Source organism: Pteropus medius, unplaced genomic scaffold (genome assembly GCF_902729225.1).
Source record: "Pteropus medius unplaced genomic scaffold, Ma_sr-lr_union100, whole genome shotgun sequence".
NCBI classification, from domain to species: Eukaryota; Metazoa; Chordata; class Mammalia; order Chiroptera; family Pteropodidae; genus Pteropus; species Pteropus medius.
This window is the reverse complement of record NW_024351730.1, coordinates 33,153,850-33,171,136: the sequence shown is the minus strand read 5'-3', so window position 1 is coordinate 33,171,136 and position 17,287 is coordinate 33,153,850. Positions and strand designations below refer to the sequence as shown.

The 17,287-nt window shown below is 33.6% G+C and overlaps 1 protein-coding gene and 1 long non-coding RNA gene across 3 annotated transcripts in view; one reads left to right on the top strand and one right to left on the bottom strand.

Annotated features, from left to right (window-relative positions):
- The window catches only part of LOC120588301 (uncharacterized), a 69,187-nt gene that overhangs the window by 26,413 nt on the left and 25,487 nt on the right, over positions 1-17,287 (top strand). The window contains exon 4 of one of the 2 annotated variants that reach the window (XR_005649221.1): positions 8,524-8,694. The exons of the other annotated variant lie outside the window; for it this stretch is intronic. This is a non-coding gene — a long non-coding RNA (uncharacterized LOC120588301). Of the gene's footprint in view, positions 1-8,523; positions 8,695-17,287 lie in introns of those variants that run through there. 2 annotated transcript variants of the gene reach the window in all.
- On the bottom strand, positions 3,129-12,148 carry IBSP (integrin binding sialoprotein). Its single transcript, XM_039845658.1, has 6 exons — positions 12,095-12,148; positions 11,955-12,005; positions 11,782-11,859; positions 8,165-8,227; positions 4,230-4,394; positions 3,129-3,668 (listed from the first exon to the last, which is right to left on the bottom strand). The coding sequence occupies exons 1-6, from the start codon at positions 12,146-12,148 to the stop codon at positions 3,129-3,131; spliced, it is 951 nt and encodes a 316-aa protein (XP_039701592.1).

The window sequence follows — 17,287 nt, the reverse complement described above, 5'->3', positions numbered from 1 at the left end:
CACTGAATTAGGATTCATTTGCCTGTTAATAACAGAGATGAACAATCCTAGGGCTTAAAGAAAATGGAAGTTTATTCCTAGAGCTTCAGTGTCCACAGCTGGTGTGGTGCTCCTCAGAGACAGACTCTTTCTATCTTTTCAGCTTGCCACCCATAGACTGTTGTCATAGACAGTCATGCACACTGTCACAGATGGCATACGACCACGGTTGAATTCCAGCTATTAAGAGAGAGAAGTTGGAGAAAGGGAAAGTGAATAATACGTTTTTGTAAGGAAATAACCAAGAAATTGTACACATCACATGTCCACCTAGCCAGAGCTTAAATCAAATGGCCACATCTAGCTCCAGGAGAAGTGGAAGAAATACAAATTTATTCTGTAGCCACAGGCCCAGCCAATAAACCAGGATTCTATTACTCGGAGAGAAAGGAAAGACATATTAACAACATGTAGGAGTCCTTCCACAGCTACAAACTGCTTTTTACATGCAAACAATGGCATGAAAGAATTTTCTATGGGTAAGAAGATATAAATAACCAACATCATTTTCCCCCAAATATGAGCTGGGCTTATTTTATTTTTTATCTTTTATCCACTCAAAAGAGTCATTTGATTCATTCACAGATGAAAGATTATATCTTCTCAGGGAAGAATGAAACTGTTCATCTTTCTTTCCTAATAATTTGGATTTTCATCAAGTTTCTTCCTGATGGGGCATCAATAGATACTGTGAGAGAATACAGAAAATAGAGCTTCGGTGGGAAAAATCAAAGAGAATTTGGAGCAAGAAGTCAGTAGGGCTAGCTAGCTAGGATGGTAGGAAGAGGCTGGAACTCTAACATGTGATTCAAAGTAGGAAAAATATTAAAAGAAGAGGGCTTCCATGCAGAGATTTTTGCATGATATGGCCGAGAGCACTACTCTAAAGGGGTATCTTGGGAGTGCCCAGGACCTGTGTTAAATCACAGTCCTCACCAGTCCACCTCTTTGTCTTCATCTAAGAACTTCATGTTGTTTCCATCTGGGCCCTGGGTAGCTGGTTGTCTATAGGCCTTACCATCTGACTACCCACTCACGCTGGTGTCTGGACTAGGCCATGACTCTTTCTTCTGCTGCCATGACCTACTCTAAGAAATGCCTTGCCACAGTTCTCTTAGCAAACCCCACTAGTCTAAAGGAGACTCCTAGATGCTTGGAGCAATGGTGGAGAAGAGTCACCATTCGGCTCTCAAGGATGGAAGTGAGCTAGCTTAAATCCCTGAGGTAAAAATAACAAGGAGCAGCCACTCATGTTATATTAGTCAAAAGCAAAAGAAAGAACCATAAAGGAAAAGATTAACCAATTTTGCTATATAAACTTCAGGACATTAATAAATAAATAAACTTCACAGATAACTTCTTTGTACCTGATAGAGTTTTGCAAGGATTAAATGCATTAGCAATAAAGAACATTATTGGAACAATTGGGAAAATTTGAATATGGACTATATATTTGTATATTAGAAAAATATCATATCTATGTCAAATTTCTTGAGAATAAGAATAACAATATTGTGGCTATTTAGGAGAATTCCTTGTTCTTATACTAAATGCTGAAGTATTTAGAAATGGAGCATAATGATCTCAGAACGCCTCTAAGGTTTGGTAAAAAAGTATATACACATTTAAGAGGAGAGGCACACAGAAACAGAAAGAGATAACATAAATATGGCAAAATGTTAATCCTTGGTAAATCTAGGTGAAAGGTCAATAAGGGTACTCATGTACTAGTCTTCCAATTTTTCTGAAGCCTTGGTATTTTTCAAAATAAAAAGTGAGGAGACAATGAGTTATGCACGTAACACCTTACAAATGTTAGCGATCGGCCAAAAATCACTCCGAGGATAGAGTTCTTCATTTTCATATGCCCAGTGTCTAAATGTTGTCCGGTTCCATAGTAAATACTCAATACATCTTATAAATGAATAAATAAAAAGATGAACAAATTTTTGTCTTCTTGCTTCTTCTATCTACTTTCCTTCATTACTCCCATTTCAAACTTTCTTTTAGGTTTCTGTTAAATCATAAATTGCAGTTAAGAGTTTGCATATTAGCCCTCTGTATATGTGTGTGTATAAGAGTTTTCATTCTATCCCAATCCTTAACCCACCTAAAACCAAATTAAGTAGAAGTAGGGTTGCCAGATATAACATAGAACTTTCAATTAAATTTGAATTTCAGATAAACAATGAATTATTTATGTAGTATAAGTATGTCCCAAATATTTCACAAAGGCCAAATATTGCATGGAGCATACTTATACTAAAAAATTATTTATTGTTTATCTGAAATTTGAATTTAACTAGATATCTTATATTTTTATTTATTAAATCTGGCAACGCTCATAAAAGCCATTTATTTCCCTGATGTATATGGCTGACCCTGTCCACATGTATGTCAAAATCGTAGTTATGTTGATTTATCCACAAGAACATGTTTGTAGTTCTTCTGAGTTTTAAACCATAGTGGAAATAAGTTTTTATCCTTTAGCCGAATTGTCCCCCTACTTGTCTCACATTTTTCTATTCTGAATCTCTCATTTTTCTTCAAATAACACATTTGAACAATTGCATTTTTATTTGTGATAAAATCTATTGATAGAACATACATACAGGTTACATAAAAATACATGAGAATAATAATTAAACTATACAGTGTTGAATAGGTAGTATGATTAAAGAACTACAAACACATTTATTGTATACAGTGGCATTAATGTCAATGAATCTCTTCTTAGAAGCAATTCTTGCACAAAGAGTATGTTTTAGCAGTTAGTAATAGAGCAAACAGATTAAAAATACTATTTAGAGAATTACAACCTAAAACATTCGATCAAACTTGATCTTATGGATTGGTTTACCACTTGATAAATGGCTCTGATTTACAATTACCTTTGAATAATATACCAGGGAAAAGCAAACATGAAGCCCAATACTTGCGGAAGCAATTACAGAAAATCACTTAGGAACAGCAGCACCATTCCACATTATAATATGCACATGTATTATATTGCACCTTCCTGAGTTGAACTTTGAAAACTGTAGCCACATGCAACACCAGAATGGATGACTTCATCCCAGGCTGGGCTTTCACTGGTGGTAGTAGTAATTTTGACCATCATAGCCATCATAGCTATGCCCTTTATAGTAGCTATACTCATCCTCATAGGCTCGGAAATTGTCCCCTCGAGGTTCCCCATTCTCATTTTCATAGACTTCATATCCATTATCATATTCATTGGTGCCTGTTTGTTCGTACTCCCCCTCATATTCAGTGGTGGTGGTTTTCTCCAGTGTTGGGGTAGTGGCCCCATAGACCTCCTGTGGTGGAGTCGTAGGTTCAAGCCTGCCATGGTCCTGCTCTCCAGCCACTGTGTTTCCTTCTGCATTGGCATCAGGGACACTTTCTTCTTCTCCTTCTTCTTCATTGTCTCCGCCACTGCTGCCATTGCCATTTTCTACCTCTGTGCTATTGGTGCTGGTGCCATTTACCCCTTGCCCATTTTCATCCACTTCTGCTTCATTTTCTTCATTTTCATTTTCTTCTTCTTCCTCTTCTTCTTCTTCTTCTTCTTCTTCTTCTTCATCACTTTCCTCCTTTTTGGTAGCTTTCTTTCCTGTATCTCCTGTCTGTAAGAAAAAAATTTGAAAGACTCCACATCCAGGCATGAAAATGTAAAACTTAAGGCCATAATGTCATCAACATAGACTGTACTGACAGCCTTATTCTAGACGTAATTCCGAATTGAAGTCCATTTAACTTACAAAAGAATTGAGGGGGGGGGGCTTTAAAAATTCCACATTAGTACCCTTGTCATTGGATTTTGATGGAAAAAAATGTACTTGATAAATAAGACTTCTGTGTGGGAGATGCTTTCTATAGCTTTATTACTCACTTTCTCTGTCTTTATCCCTTTCTCTGAAAGAGGCATCTCTCAAGACCTTCATTCATTGCTAAGATACTTATCCTTTGTCTTCTGGTGTAATGTGGAAAGTCAGTGTAATAACATGGGAAGAGAACTTACCTGGGAAAAGATCTTTCCTTATTTGTTAACGGGAAAATTTTGTCTGTTCTTGCTTTCTCAATGAGTTAAAGAAGATAATATAAAACACTCTGGATACAGTGTCAAAATAACCTTAGACTTCAGTTAAGAAATGAAATTAGATGTAACATTTTGGAGGAATTATTACCTTCTTGGGAAGCTGGATCGCGGCTAGACCTATATTTCCTGCTTCGGGCGTGGTCTCCTCTCCATAGCCGGGTGTGGTAGCAGAAAGGGTAGAGTTCTCGGCCTCCGATTCTTCGTCTTCATTTTCATCAGACTCTTCATTGTTAGCTTCTTCATTTGAAGTCTCCTGGTACAAACACCCAGAGCAAGAAAAGTTATTTTAGCCAGAAGATAACTCAAGATTCGCTGGTATTATGAACCATTGTTGGAAAAAAAACTTTATATTTCTCAGTCAACTCATCACCCAATGTTGACAATTCTTCCTCCTCTTATGCCATTTGTACGTCTCACTTCTAAGAACTCAACTCAAAGTTGAGTTATGTTTTAGATATTTCTACATTTTATTTAATCAATTCAAAATATTTGTGTAATAATTTCTACATATCTTCATATCTGGTATCACATTATACAGAACTTAGGCTCTTAACGTCTTTCAATTAAAATCTTATTAATTAATTAAAATAATTTAATTTAATTTAAATAATTAAAATTAAAATTATCAATAACTACTATAACATGGTAGTAAATTAGTCCTCATATTTGCTGACAAATAAGCTGAGAACTTTATACCTATCTTTATATTCTTTATAGCAGCCCTATAAGATAAGACTGCTGCTCTTACTCTTTGGAAAAGTAAAAAGAGCTCAGAAAGCTGAATAACTTGCTTAAAGTCTCATGGTAAGTGATGAAGCTAAATCTTTCTACCTCAAAAAAGCTGGGCTCTTTTTAATGGACCATGTGTTGTTGATGATGATTAGAATTTCTATGAATTTTCCACAGTATGCCTAAGATATTTTTTTAATAGGAAATTTTTTTTATAGAAACTAACTCCAAACAAATTGATAGCATATCTTAATTGCTATCCACCTCTTCCCAAAAGTGAATATATCTCATTTGCTTTCAGATTTATTAAACAACAAAAATGATATATTTAATTCAAAACCCATCTGTCAATATGTAAGCCAGTTCTGTACCATATGCAGCATTCAAAAAATGTTAGACATTTGACACACAATCAATTTTCTGTGCAATGAAGGAAGTAAACACTCCAAGAAATCCTTTATAATATATTAGGTTATTGCATGAATATTTTTTTTTAAAAATTACCAGTCCTCAAATGAATGCTTATTATAATCTTTAACACTTTAGTCTTTTTCCTTTACTCCATATTGTCAATTACTCCAATTGTTTGTTAATTGAGTTAATCTCACAATGTAATTTATAACTAATATTAAAAGTCAGGAATTCATGCAAGTAGAATTTGTTTAAGTGAGTCTTAGAAAATCAAATTAATTTTAATGTATTTTAAAAGATATTATGATAATTGGATAACTTTAACTAGGCATCCTATATTTTAAGACTTGAAAACAAACAAACAAAACCTAGATTTAGCCTGCCTTATTATTAAACAAGTGACTAAAAAGAATATGTTTGCCTCATCAAATTTGTAAATTCCAGTGTCAGTGAACTCTTGGGACTACTAGAGTCCATCCCAAAATAGTCTGCAAGCTAATTGTGTCAATTTCCATAAATACCATACTATTTTTTTTTTCGAGTTTATGCTTTAGCCCAACAGACTAAATCTTTTAGGAGTAGAGGAGTAAAGATCCTTAGAATAGGAGAATATACATGTTGGGTCCTGTACCCTCATTTCATAGGTGAAAATTCTGAGGTTCAATGGAATAAATGGTGTGAGGTCAAATAGATAGCAGTTTATTAGTGACAAGGTCATAGCTATAGGCCCAAGACTCCCAATTTATAGACATCTATGTTTTCTCCTGTAACACCCTTTCTTTTCCTAGACACTTTATTTAAGGATATCCTGTTGCAATGAGTTAAAAAGGGAAAAAGTATTACTAACTCACTAGAATGGCTAAAATAACTGAAAAAAAAAAGTGTTGGTGAGAATGAGGAACAACTGGAACCCTTACATACTGACAATGGGAGTTTACATTGGTATGTCTGCTTTGAAAGCTGTTTGGTTGCATCTACTCAGATTGAACATACGCATAGCTTTTTGACTTAGAAATTTCACTTCTAGATAAATTAGCCTCCAGAAATGAATGCATATATTCACCAGAAAGAGTATTAGAATGTTTATAGTATCACTCTTTGTTATAACCCAAACTTGGAAACTACCTAAATGCCCATCAACAGGAGAATAATACATTGTGGTATATCCATGTAACAAATATTGACAATGAAGATGAACAGTTTACAATGACAGAACAGTATGGATCAACCTCTGAAGTTGAGAGTGGAACAGGCCACACTCAAAAGAGTATATGCTGTATGATTCCATATATATAATAAAAATAGGCAAAAGTAATCTATCTGTTAGGAGTCAAAATAGCAGCTGCCCTTGGCGGGGCTTGGTTAATGAATGGAATGAAGCCCCAAGCATGTGTTGCTTTTAGATATGGGTGCTGGTTACATTTACATGTTACATTTCTGAAATTTCAATGACCTGTATACTTACGATAATTGTGGTATGTATATTATATTTCAATAAAGGTTTAATGTTTATTAAGGCTAGTAGTTCAGCAGTAGAGTGAAATGTATGATCACCTAGTAGAAAATATGCCTAGGCACTTTCTCATGTGAATACAATTCCTGGGGACTCTGTATTTAACTTGAATTGCAGATAATTTCTGAAAGTACCATAAATATTCAGATTGCTGGCAAAATTTTGAGTGTGTGCAATTTCTTAAGAGTCTTAAAGGAGTCCTAATCTTCCCCAATCCCCAACTACCATCACAACAAATGAAAAACCACTGCCAAAATGTACACAATCTAATTGGAAAATCTAGCTGGGCAAGGCAAATTTACAATCACTATACAGCAAACAAATGTAGTTAAATGGATTACCCTAGCTTAATTCTTGTGTAAGATTACCACAGGCAAAATTTTGTGGGATTTTCTGGTACTGGCTTGACATTCTTATTAGGGCCTTCCTTTAAGCTATTAATGAGATTCTAGTAAATTATGGTACTAGAAATGTTAATTTTGTGGTTAAAAAAATTAAACTAAATATTCATCACTTTTAAAGTTCTCATGCCATTTTGTTTTCAAGATAGCAGACATTTATCCATGATCCATTTTCGACTGTCATTGTCCACTTATAAATAGCAGCTATGAATACCTGAATTTAGAAGCTTCCCAAACCAGTGGATTGCTATAATTGACAATCCAGGAAAATGTACCTAATTAGTATGTTTCCTTGGGCAAGAGTGTTAGTTATAAACATGTTGGCACAATTTCCAAGATATATAGATGAATCTTAGCCAGAAACTACACTAATTTGTAGTACTGTATTAGAAGATATTTTTACATCTTGAGCACTTACATTTTTGTAAGAACATGAATTTCATTATTAAATAAAAACTCATGAAATTCCTCTTAAAAATAACAACCCTACTTCGTGGGTCAAGAAAGGCAGATGAATCACAATAACAGTGTAGAGGATGTAAGATTAGCTATCATATACTACACTTAGTAAATTAAGTTTTTTTTAAGTTCAGTCCCTAAAACAAGCATTATAGTGAGTTCAGAACTATTATATACTTGTTTTTTTACTATCATATTCTATCCATCTAAATATAAACAATACTTTTCCTTTTTATCAGAATTTATACTTCTTCCACTTAAAACAAAGACTACTTTTGGTTTTGTGTACCACTTACAGATAATTTTAACCTCAAACTGCAGTAGTGTTTTGAACAGGTCATTTTAGTTTATTCTAATTTAAATAACATTTCACTTGTCCAAAATAGAAGACTCTGGGCAGTTGGTAAGCTGGCAATGTCTGTTTGCTGAGTTCTGACTACAGTAGACTAATTTCCTATTTGTTTTTGTGCTGCCTGGTTTGTTATGAAAAATCCTGCAGAAACTCCTTACCTCTTCTTCTTCTTCCTCATCTGAGCTATCACCATCTTCATTTTCTTCAGAAGAGTCACTGCTCTAAAAAAATATACACATGAATTCATGCACATATGAATATGTAATTAGATTTGTATTTATTTACTTTAGAACAGTTCTAATACTAATGTGGAAAAGATATGAAGAAATTAGACATATATAAAATGATGTTAGAGAGAAGAAGCCATTTCACAATGTTCAAGATATGTATGAGATACTCCATTTTCAATTCCAAAAGCTTTGGCATTTTGTATGCAAAAACTAGAGCAATGTGTCACAGAACTGTTTAACTCTTAGAGAACAAGGGGATTATCTGGTCCAATTTCTTTATTTTACAGAGAAGGAATCTGAAGCCCAGAATGGTTGTGACTTCTCCAATCAGTTCAAGACAAATCTTGGACTAAAACATAGATCACATTGTTTTATTTTATTTATAAAATATGAATGAAATAATGATTGGGCTTATTATAAAATATAAGTTGTTACTGGTTAATTCTCAATGAGCTTTCTTGGTGAATTTAAATTAGAATTTTACTTGAAATTAAATTTGCATGTAATTTTAATATATTTCAATGTAATTAAAGCTAACCTCTAAAATGTTAATATATGTATTAGAAGTTATATGATGAAAATCAATTCATTTACTCAATAAAGAGATTTTAGGGTACCTTCTAAAGAGCTCAATATTAAGTGAAAATAAATTAAACCAAGAAGTGTATTTTAAAAACACAATTATAAAGCTAATGAGCTTTGCTACTTTTTAAAAGAAAATGTAAATCTAAACATCTGTTTTCAGAGCCTTTAAGACAATTGAAGAGATTCTTCATCTTCTTTTCCAGTGATAATGCAAATAGAATTTTCCTGCTTTTTCTGCAACTGCTCCTAATGGTAACAGGTATACACATGGATGCCCAACTTAAGATTCTGTCATTCTGATGACTCAGTTAAGTTCCATGGGTCTTAGAAAATATAGCTGCAGAATAACTTTGGAGTTAGAGATCAGATGTGAGGAAACAATCACATGTCAGTCCTACTCAGGGCCATCCTGTTGGTCTCATTCTTCAGGTGACCACACCATCCACCCAAGGAAAAGGAATGCTTGTCCCCTTGACTCAAGAATAATCTCAAGTGGAAAAGAGAATAGTTAAACCAGCTCTTGCACTGCCATGACCTTAAAGATTGTGCCTTCCATAGTCCAGAGGGTGAATAAAGAATAATATTATATCTAAACTATTTTTGTTAATTAAGTGATATAGCAAGGACAGCATATGCATGCAGCATATTTTGTCTGAGTGGGAGTGTGAGAGTGTTTAATCATTTTTCAAGCTTTCTTATGTCTAGCCTTCTTCCTACCCCCAACCACACAACTCTTCAATTAATATCTGCAATGAGAGCAATTTTTAAACTGCATGAAATACCTTGAAGCCTTGGCATTTTCTTATTTTCCTTTCCTTCATTTATGTCTTATTACCATTTTGTCACTAAACCCAATTGATATTCCAGATGTCTTTCATAAATATAATTTTTAAATCATTATTTCTTCTAACTTCTATCATTCCATTTATTGAATCTCAAGTATCCATTCTAGGCATTGTACTGAGAATGAGGGTCATAGCAAGAGATGAGGTTAGAAATGTGGACAGTTTCCTTGTATCAAGCATGGTGATAGCTGAGATGAGTTCAATAAAAGAAATATAAGATAAAATTCCTGTCCCCTAAGAGTCGACACACTAGTCAAATATTATTTGAAGCATTAAAAATCAATTTCCTCAATTAAAAATGCTTAGAGTATTAAGTTTATCTATACTTCCATTTCTATAGCATTGTAAATAATATAACGTGTTTCATGCAAGTTGGTATTTTAGAAGTTATTATAGATATATATACATATGTGTGTGTCTGTGTGTGTGTGTGCATATATATATATAGATAGATATGTATATCTATCTATATATATAAACACAGCTTTGTTTGAATAAAGCATGAATTTCGAAGCCAATACAGCTTAATCCATTTTGGGGTAACAATCTGGGCATTAAATATTTAGCTGACTTAAGAGAATAAATAAAAAAGAGCTATGAGAAATATATAAATAGACATGTAAGGGAAAAAAATCCTGGAAATCAAACTTTGCAAAATAGAATACATCATGAATACTAACTCAGATTGTTATATTGGGAGATATATTTTATTAGGTTCTTTTTAAAAACAACTATCTTTCAATTCTACATTAGTTAAGGTGTACCTGTTTACATATAATTTGTGGAAATTTTGTATATTAAAGATCTATGAGCTTTGAGTCTATTAATAATGAAAAATAAAACCTCCTAATATCTTCTCATTATGAATATTTTAATTGGACCACACATATTTATCCATAAGAATTTCTAGGTGGGAATATCTCTAAGTACTTGATATTTTAGAAAAGTCGAGGAGCTAGTCAGAAACATAAATTTATTACCATTTGCATTTTATTTAAGAAAGAAAACAAAGCAAAATTTCAAATGAGCAATGTTTATTTATGGGCCTGAGGTAAACCAGAGAATGGAAGACAATTCTGAGAACTCACAACTCATGTATCATTTGTGCTCATATTTCTGTGGCCACACACATTCCCCATAATTATTGTGGTGCTAGAAATACTTTAAAATTATCATTTCCTATCATTGTATGAGTTAGAGATGGGTTAGCCCAACATATGGTAGGATGTTATGCCAAGCCACTGTGCTGAGACATCTTTTTCAGCATCTTGACTGTTTCATGAGTCTTGGGTCAAATAGTGCATAATTGGTACCCTGAACCTAAACTGTATAGGAATAAAATAGTGCAATTCTGGTTTGCTGTGTATTTAAAATCAACACTACTCCCTCCAGCTTTCAAAAGCCCTCTTCACAGGTAACCCAATAAAAACAGAAACTCTTATTTTTAGTGCTTAGTTATTTTCCTTTTTGTTTTCAAGTTGTAAGAATGTTTTGTTTTTCATGCAAGCATTTTAGTTTACTTCACAAACTTCTTTCTCTCCTCTGCAGTTCTTGAACCACACTTCCATTATAATTATGTTTCAACATATGACATATTCATTAGTCTAGTGACCTACACAGGTCAACGTTTCAGAAAATTTTCAGCAATCACCACTGATTATTAAGAATTTTTTTAAATGACCTCTACTGTTTATAGAGTAATTTTTTTCCCTACCAAATAAAGGACTCTAAATTATTGAAAGTAAAACAATTGTATGACAGTACCGAATCAACAATAACATGACGATTAGTGGCCTTATCATTGACTTAATTGTCAGCAACTGATAAAATCGTCCACTTTTGTCAGTGAGTTAGCAAAAATAGCTGAATTGAATGTACCAGGGTATTTGTTTTTATTATATCATTTTAGAATGGGCCCAAATGATCTTACTCTGTATATATATTTCTGCTTTAAAAGAGAATTTAGGAATAAATTTTGCTTTAATATATTAAAAACAAACTTTTTGTAGTAAGTGGTCTTTCTGGCTGATTTTCAATAATTTTGGTGTTTTGTAATTAAACATGATTCCCTTTGAATTGTAATGGGTGAGGAGGAAAATTAATTTTTATACTTACTTGAACTGGAAATCGTTTTAGAGGAGGATAAAAGTAGGCATGCTTGTAAAGAGAGTATCGTGGTCTGTACTTAAAGACCTGCATAAACAAAATAAATGGTATATTCATGTTTAATATACAATTAATCTAGAGTAAGTGTAGTCGGGGAAAAGAAGTATGCTAAAATTAATTACCCCATTTTCTTCAGAATCCTCTAATTTGGCTCTTCGGTGAAAATTTTTCATCTGTTTAAAAGAACATCGAATTATTACATATTTTCTCACATAAAAAGACAAAAATGGAAATAACTATAGGTTTTTAATGAAGAACTTACTGAGAAAGCACAGGCCATTCCCAGAATACTGAGCAAAATTAAAGCAGTCTTCATTTTGGTGATTGCTTCTGGAATTAATGAAATGGTAAAGTTAATAAATATTAAAACTAAGAGTGTAACATTTTGCTCATATTAGATGAAGTATTTCATTTGTTTTTATTTCTGTCCAATCATAGTTTAAACTAATAAAGACCGAATTTCTGCTTTTGTTTTAAAATTGTTCCTTTTAATTAACAGAAGACTGACTTAACTCACCTGTTTAAATAATCATGAATTCCATATTTGGTCTTAACCTATCTGCTGTGATCTGCCACTGGAAGACCATTTCATCACTGCAAAGGGCTTGAAGTCTTAGCATACTTTACACTGAGCTTCAGAGGCCTCTTTAGTGTCATTGACATAGGAATATCAGCTAAGTGAATTGAATTGTTAGTGTAGTTATGTGACCTGTTTGATTTGCTTAACAAACTAAGCAAAATTGAATACATTTAAATGACTGCTTTTTATGTCAATGGTCCTACAGGCATTTCTAGCTTCTATATAGCTTTTGAACTAAAGGTCATTTGTAAAATGGAGGCTAGGAGCCATTTTTCTATGAACATCTTAAAATACTTGGTATTTTTTTTTTTTATATGTACACGAAGTGATCCATAACATGTGGAATATTATTCTCTCAGCATGTTGTACTGAACAGCCGTGTCTGAGGATGATTCCATGAGAAGAGTTTATCAGGGGAAATTCTCCTCAAATTAGGTTTTTCCCCAGCTCCATTTAAGGTTTCCATCACTGTCATGGGATGGATCAGGGGATCTCCAGGGTCAGGGAAGAATTAAAGACGCAATTCTCAAAGTGGGAATGGTTCCAGAACAGTCTTGGGGTTTGCAACCATGTAAAGATTTCAATTCCACATAGATTTCTCATAAGTAAAAAGAGAGAGAGAGAGTGCAGCCCTATTCTAATTTTACTGTATTTAATAAAATCCAATTTAATAGAGTTTGGATAACTTAGTTGGCAGCCTACTAACACCAGCCTATTTGCATTGACACATACACATTTAACTGATAGTGCCTTCTCATACAGAGTGACATCTTAGGCAATAATTTAGAAGTATGTAATGGTGATGGCACTATCCCCATAAACACACTTGAAAAAGTAATGTTTAAAATGTATGAAACTCAGGTCATATACGGTACTCTGAAGGTTTATGTTGCATTTTGTCATCATTAGCTAAGATTTATTTCGTCCTTATTGAGTATCTGACACTAAAGTATACACCACACAAGGTAAAGCTTGAGGCCTAGAGAAGTTGCCTTGGGTCTTAAGTCACATTCTATTTGGGCAGAGTGGGTCTTTTGATTTTGATGCCTACACACTTCCTCACAGTCCTCTCTACTTTAGCAAAATTTCTTGATGGCCATAGCAGGATAAAGAGACTTTGCCCGGAAGGGGACTCATCTGTTTAAGAAGTTTTTTTTACTCTTGCGTGCTCTGAAAAATACTTTGAACTTTGCCACCCAAGATTGAGCCCACCCGCAAACAGGAAGATTGTTGCTCCGCAGCTTCAAGAAAAGAGTTGGAGTATTTATAGTATATTAAAGAGCTTAAAAAATTAAACAGATGGAACTGTAGAAAGAGTTTTGATTACATAAATTTCTCATAACAAACTATAAAACAGCTAGATAAAAACATAACACAGATAATATAAAAAGAACCAAGTGATTCATGTAGGAAGCAATTAATTGGCTACCTACATAAATCTTATTTTATTTACTTTGTGATTCAGCAAAAGCAAAGATCTCTTTAGTGACCACTAATAACTCAGACAACAATGTCAACATTCTTAAAGGATAGTTTTGAAAATCTCATTACAAGATTTTACTGAGAAAGTACAATAATCTACCAACATTATTTGTTTCTCTAGTACTACATATTTTTCCATACTGATTTTATAGCTGTAAGATATTAATAGTTTGAAGCTGAATTTATAATGTTTTGAAAAGATATTGTATGTAATTGAAATATAGATTAGGCATAATTCATGGAGAAATCTACATACACGGAGGCAGATTGCAAATGCAAAATAGTATTCCAGTTAGGTTATCTTGAATGCATCGGAATGAGAAAACAAAGAGTTATCTGTGAGGTGCAGGATAGAAAGTAGGAAGTATAAGTTTCTAATTTACGTGCATTGATTTATGTGCATATTAAGAACTTACTTACATGCATAGGTTAATAAACAGCCTTTTGGAAAGAATCTAAAATCTGAGGTACTAGTTTAATGGTAAACAAGTGTTAAATTATATAGCCATTTTATAGTGCAATCATATCAACAGTTAAATAAAAAATTTAAAGCCAAATCCAGAGCTGTAAAACATGGAGTGTTTGAGTTTAAGATAATTTATTTGTCATATTAAATCTTACCCTTTTGCAGTCCTGAAATGAGGAAAGAGGCAGGCTCACAGGAGTGAGTGACACAGATTGAATTTTTCCTCTGCTTTCTCACTCACTCATTCACTTGCTTTTGCTGGCTATAAACTCTTCTTTGCCTTCCAACAGCCAATCACTGTCATAGTCAAGGTGATGTCAGAATGTGGACTCTCACCAGAAAACCCCCAAACATCAACACTTTTTCAAGACACAGGCTCAGTTGAATAAACATGAAACAAGTGCCTCTAGTGCCAAGAGGTTTGCATTGTGGAATTTAATTGAAGGTTTAGATGAAGATGAATAGTTTGAGTTCTGAATATACATAATACACTGGATTTGAATTAAAATAAGTAGCAAAAGATTTAACCATTTAAAAATATCATAATTATGCAAGAGTTCACTATGTTGAAAAGAAAGAAAACTCACTGTCACCAGATACAGTCTCACTTTATTAGTTTAGTAAAAAAAAAATAATAAGCTAAATAACAAAGGAAAGGACCTGATGAACAATTAATAATTTAACATCAATTATTTTATTTTTCCTGAAACATACTTCGGTGCCTCATATGTTAAAACTAATATAATTAAATGTCAGAATTTATAAGATATATTTGCTAAAATACATCACTGAATGTAAAAGTTAGAACTTTTGAGGATCATGCTACTGAGAGGAAGGTTTCATTTTTTTTGTTTTACAAAATAAACCTGTTTGGATTATCTATTTATATGGTCCCTTCCTGTTATGCAAATGATGTCACCTTGTTTTATTTTCTAGGGCTTCTGTATAACTCTGTTTATTTTCATATTTAATTTTTTATTTATGTGTATAGAAAAATAGGAATAGGTCTGGCAAGAGTGATCTGTTACTGAAATGATTCAGAAAAACCAAGTACACGAGGAACTGATTGATAAACTAAAGTGCTAATTCTTTAATTTGCAAAAGGAAATTTAGCTTAATAGCTCGCATATTCTTCTTGTTCAGTACTTTTATTATTCACCCAGTTATGGTTTACCTAAGAAATCAAAAATTAATAGATATCATTTTTAAGTGTGTGTGCCAGTCACGTTATTAGATATTTTGAAAAATAAATCATCTTTTATTTCAGAAAAGTTGCCTGGAAAATATAGATTCGACCACATCAGTGTAGGCCAATTTACCAAACTTTGAATTATTGAGCTTTTCACTCATCTTCTTGAATCAGGGCACTGGATAGCCAATGTTCCAGGACATGGAAACCAAATATAAGAACAATTTGGTTCCTGTCTTTAATCCATTTCCCTTTTACCCAGAGAATACTCACTGGTGGCATTTGTGGTGGCAGAGTTTACCCCGAGATAATCAGCAGATTACAGTCCTAACTTACCTCTAAAGTTTGCCATACATTTCCCAAGCTTTTCAGAGAATTACATTAAAACAAGACTGATGCAGTTGAGACAGCTCATTTGAACAGAGAACAGATGCCAAACGATCTGAAAAAAAAAAAAGATTGCAAAGGGGATGCCTATAGCCAGATTCCGTGGTGAACATAATGGCACTAAAATGGTGTGACAAGAAGGAGGTGATAATGTTTTCAGCATTCCACAATGATACTGTGATTGAAGTAGACAACAGAAATGGAAAGAACACTAAGAAGCCATGTGCCATTGTGGATTTATATATAATGAGAATATGGGAGCAATGGACTCGGCTCATCAGATGCTCACTTCTTATCCAAGTGAGCACTAAGGCACCAGTTTTGGTCTAAAAAATTCTTTTGCCACCTTCTAAACATTATAGTGTTTAACTCCTACATCCTGTTTAAGAACGACAATCCTGAGCACATGATCAGCCATGTAAACTTCAGATTGACGTTGATTGAAAGAACACTGGAAAAGCGTCACAAGCCAGGGCAGCAACATCTTCAAGGTCCTCTGTGCCCTGTCTGGAAGACATACTCCCAAGAGCATACCTCCAACATCAGGGAAACAGAATCCAACTGGTTGCTGCAAAGTTTGCTGCTTGCACAACGACAAGGATGGCAAGACGATCTGGAGAGAAACGCAATATTTTTGTGCAGAATGTGATGTTCCGCTTTGCGTTGTTCCGTGCTTTAAAATTTACTACATGCAAAAATATTATTAAATATTGATCATCATATACATTTCTGTTACATTAGGATTAGAGACAAGTTCTATTTAGAAATAACTCTAAGAACAGTTTTTATATTTCATTTTTACATTGAAAACCAGTCAGATTTGCTTCAGCCTCAGCATGTTTATGTAAAATTAAATTAACGCTGGCAGCAAGCTGCACTTTTTTTTCCTAAATAGGAAATGGGTTAAAATTTTCAGTTGTGTAGGGAGACAGATATATATCCCTAGGACAGAGCAATCAAAATATCTACAAGGTTTAGAGGTGCTGCAGAAATAGAAAGGTTTAATTCTAAATGACAAAAGAGCAGTGGAGCTGGACCCTGACATCAGAATAGGAATTTGCTAGGTTATCAATAGGGAAAAAGTTATCAAGAAGGAAGAAGAAAACATTCTTGGGAATGGGTTTAAAAGACATGAAAATGTATGAACAGTATAGTAACGCCACCTAATATTTGCTGAGTGCACTTGTGCTAGTTTTTCACTTGGGCTATTTCACTCATCCTTCACACATGGACAACAAATCTATGAGGTTATTCCCTCATTCTACAAGTCATTCTACAAGTGAGGCAGGTGAGGCACAGTGATGGTAAGTAGGCCCTGAATTGCATGGCTAGTAAATAGGGGGAATCTAGG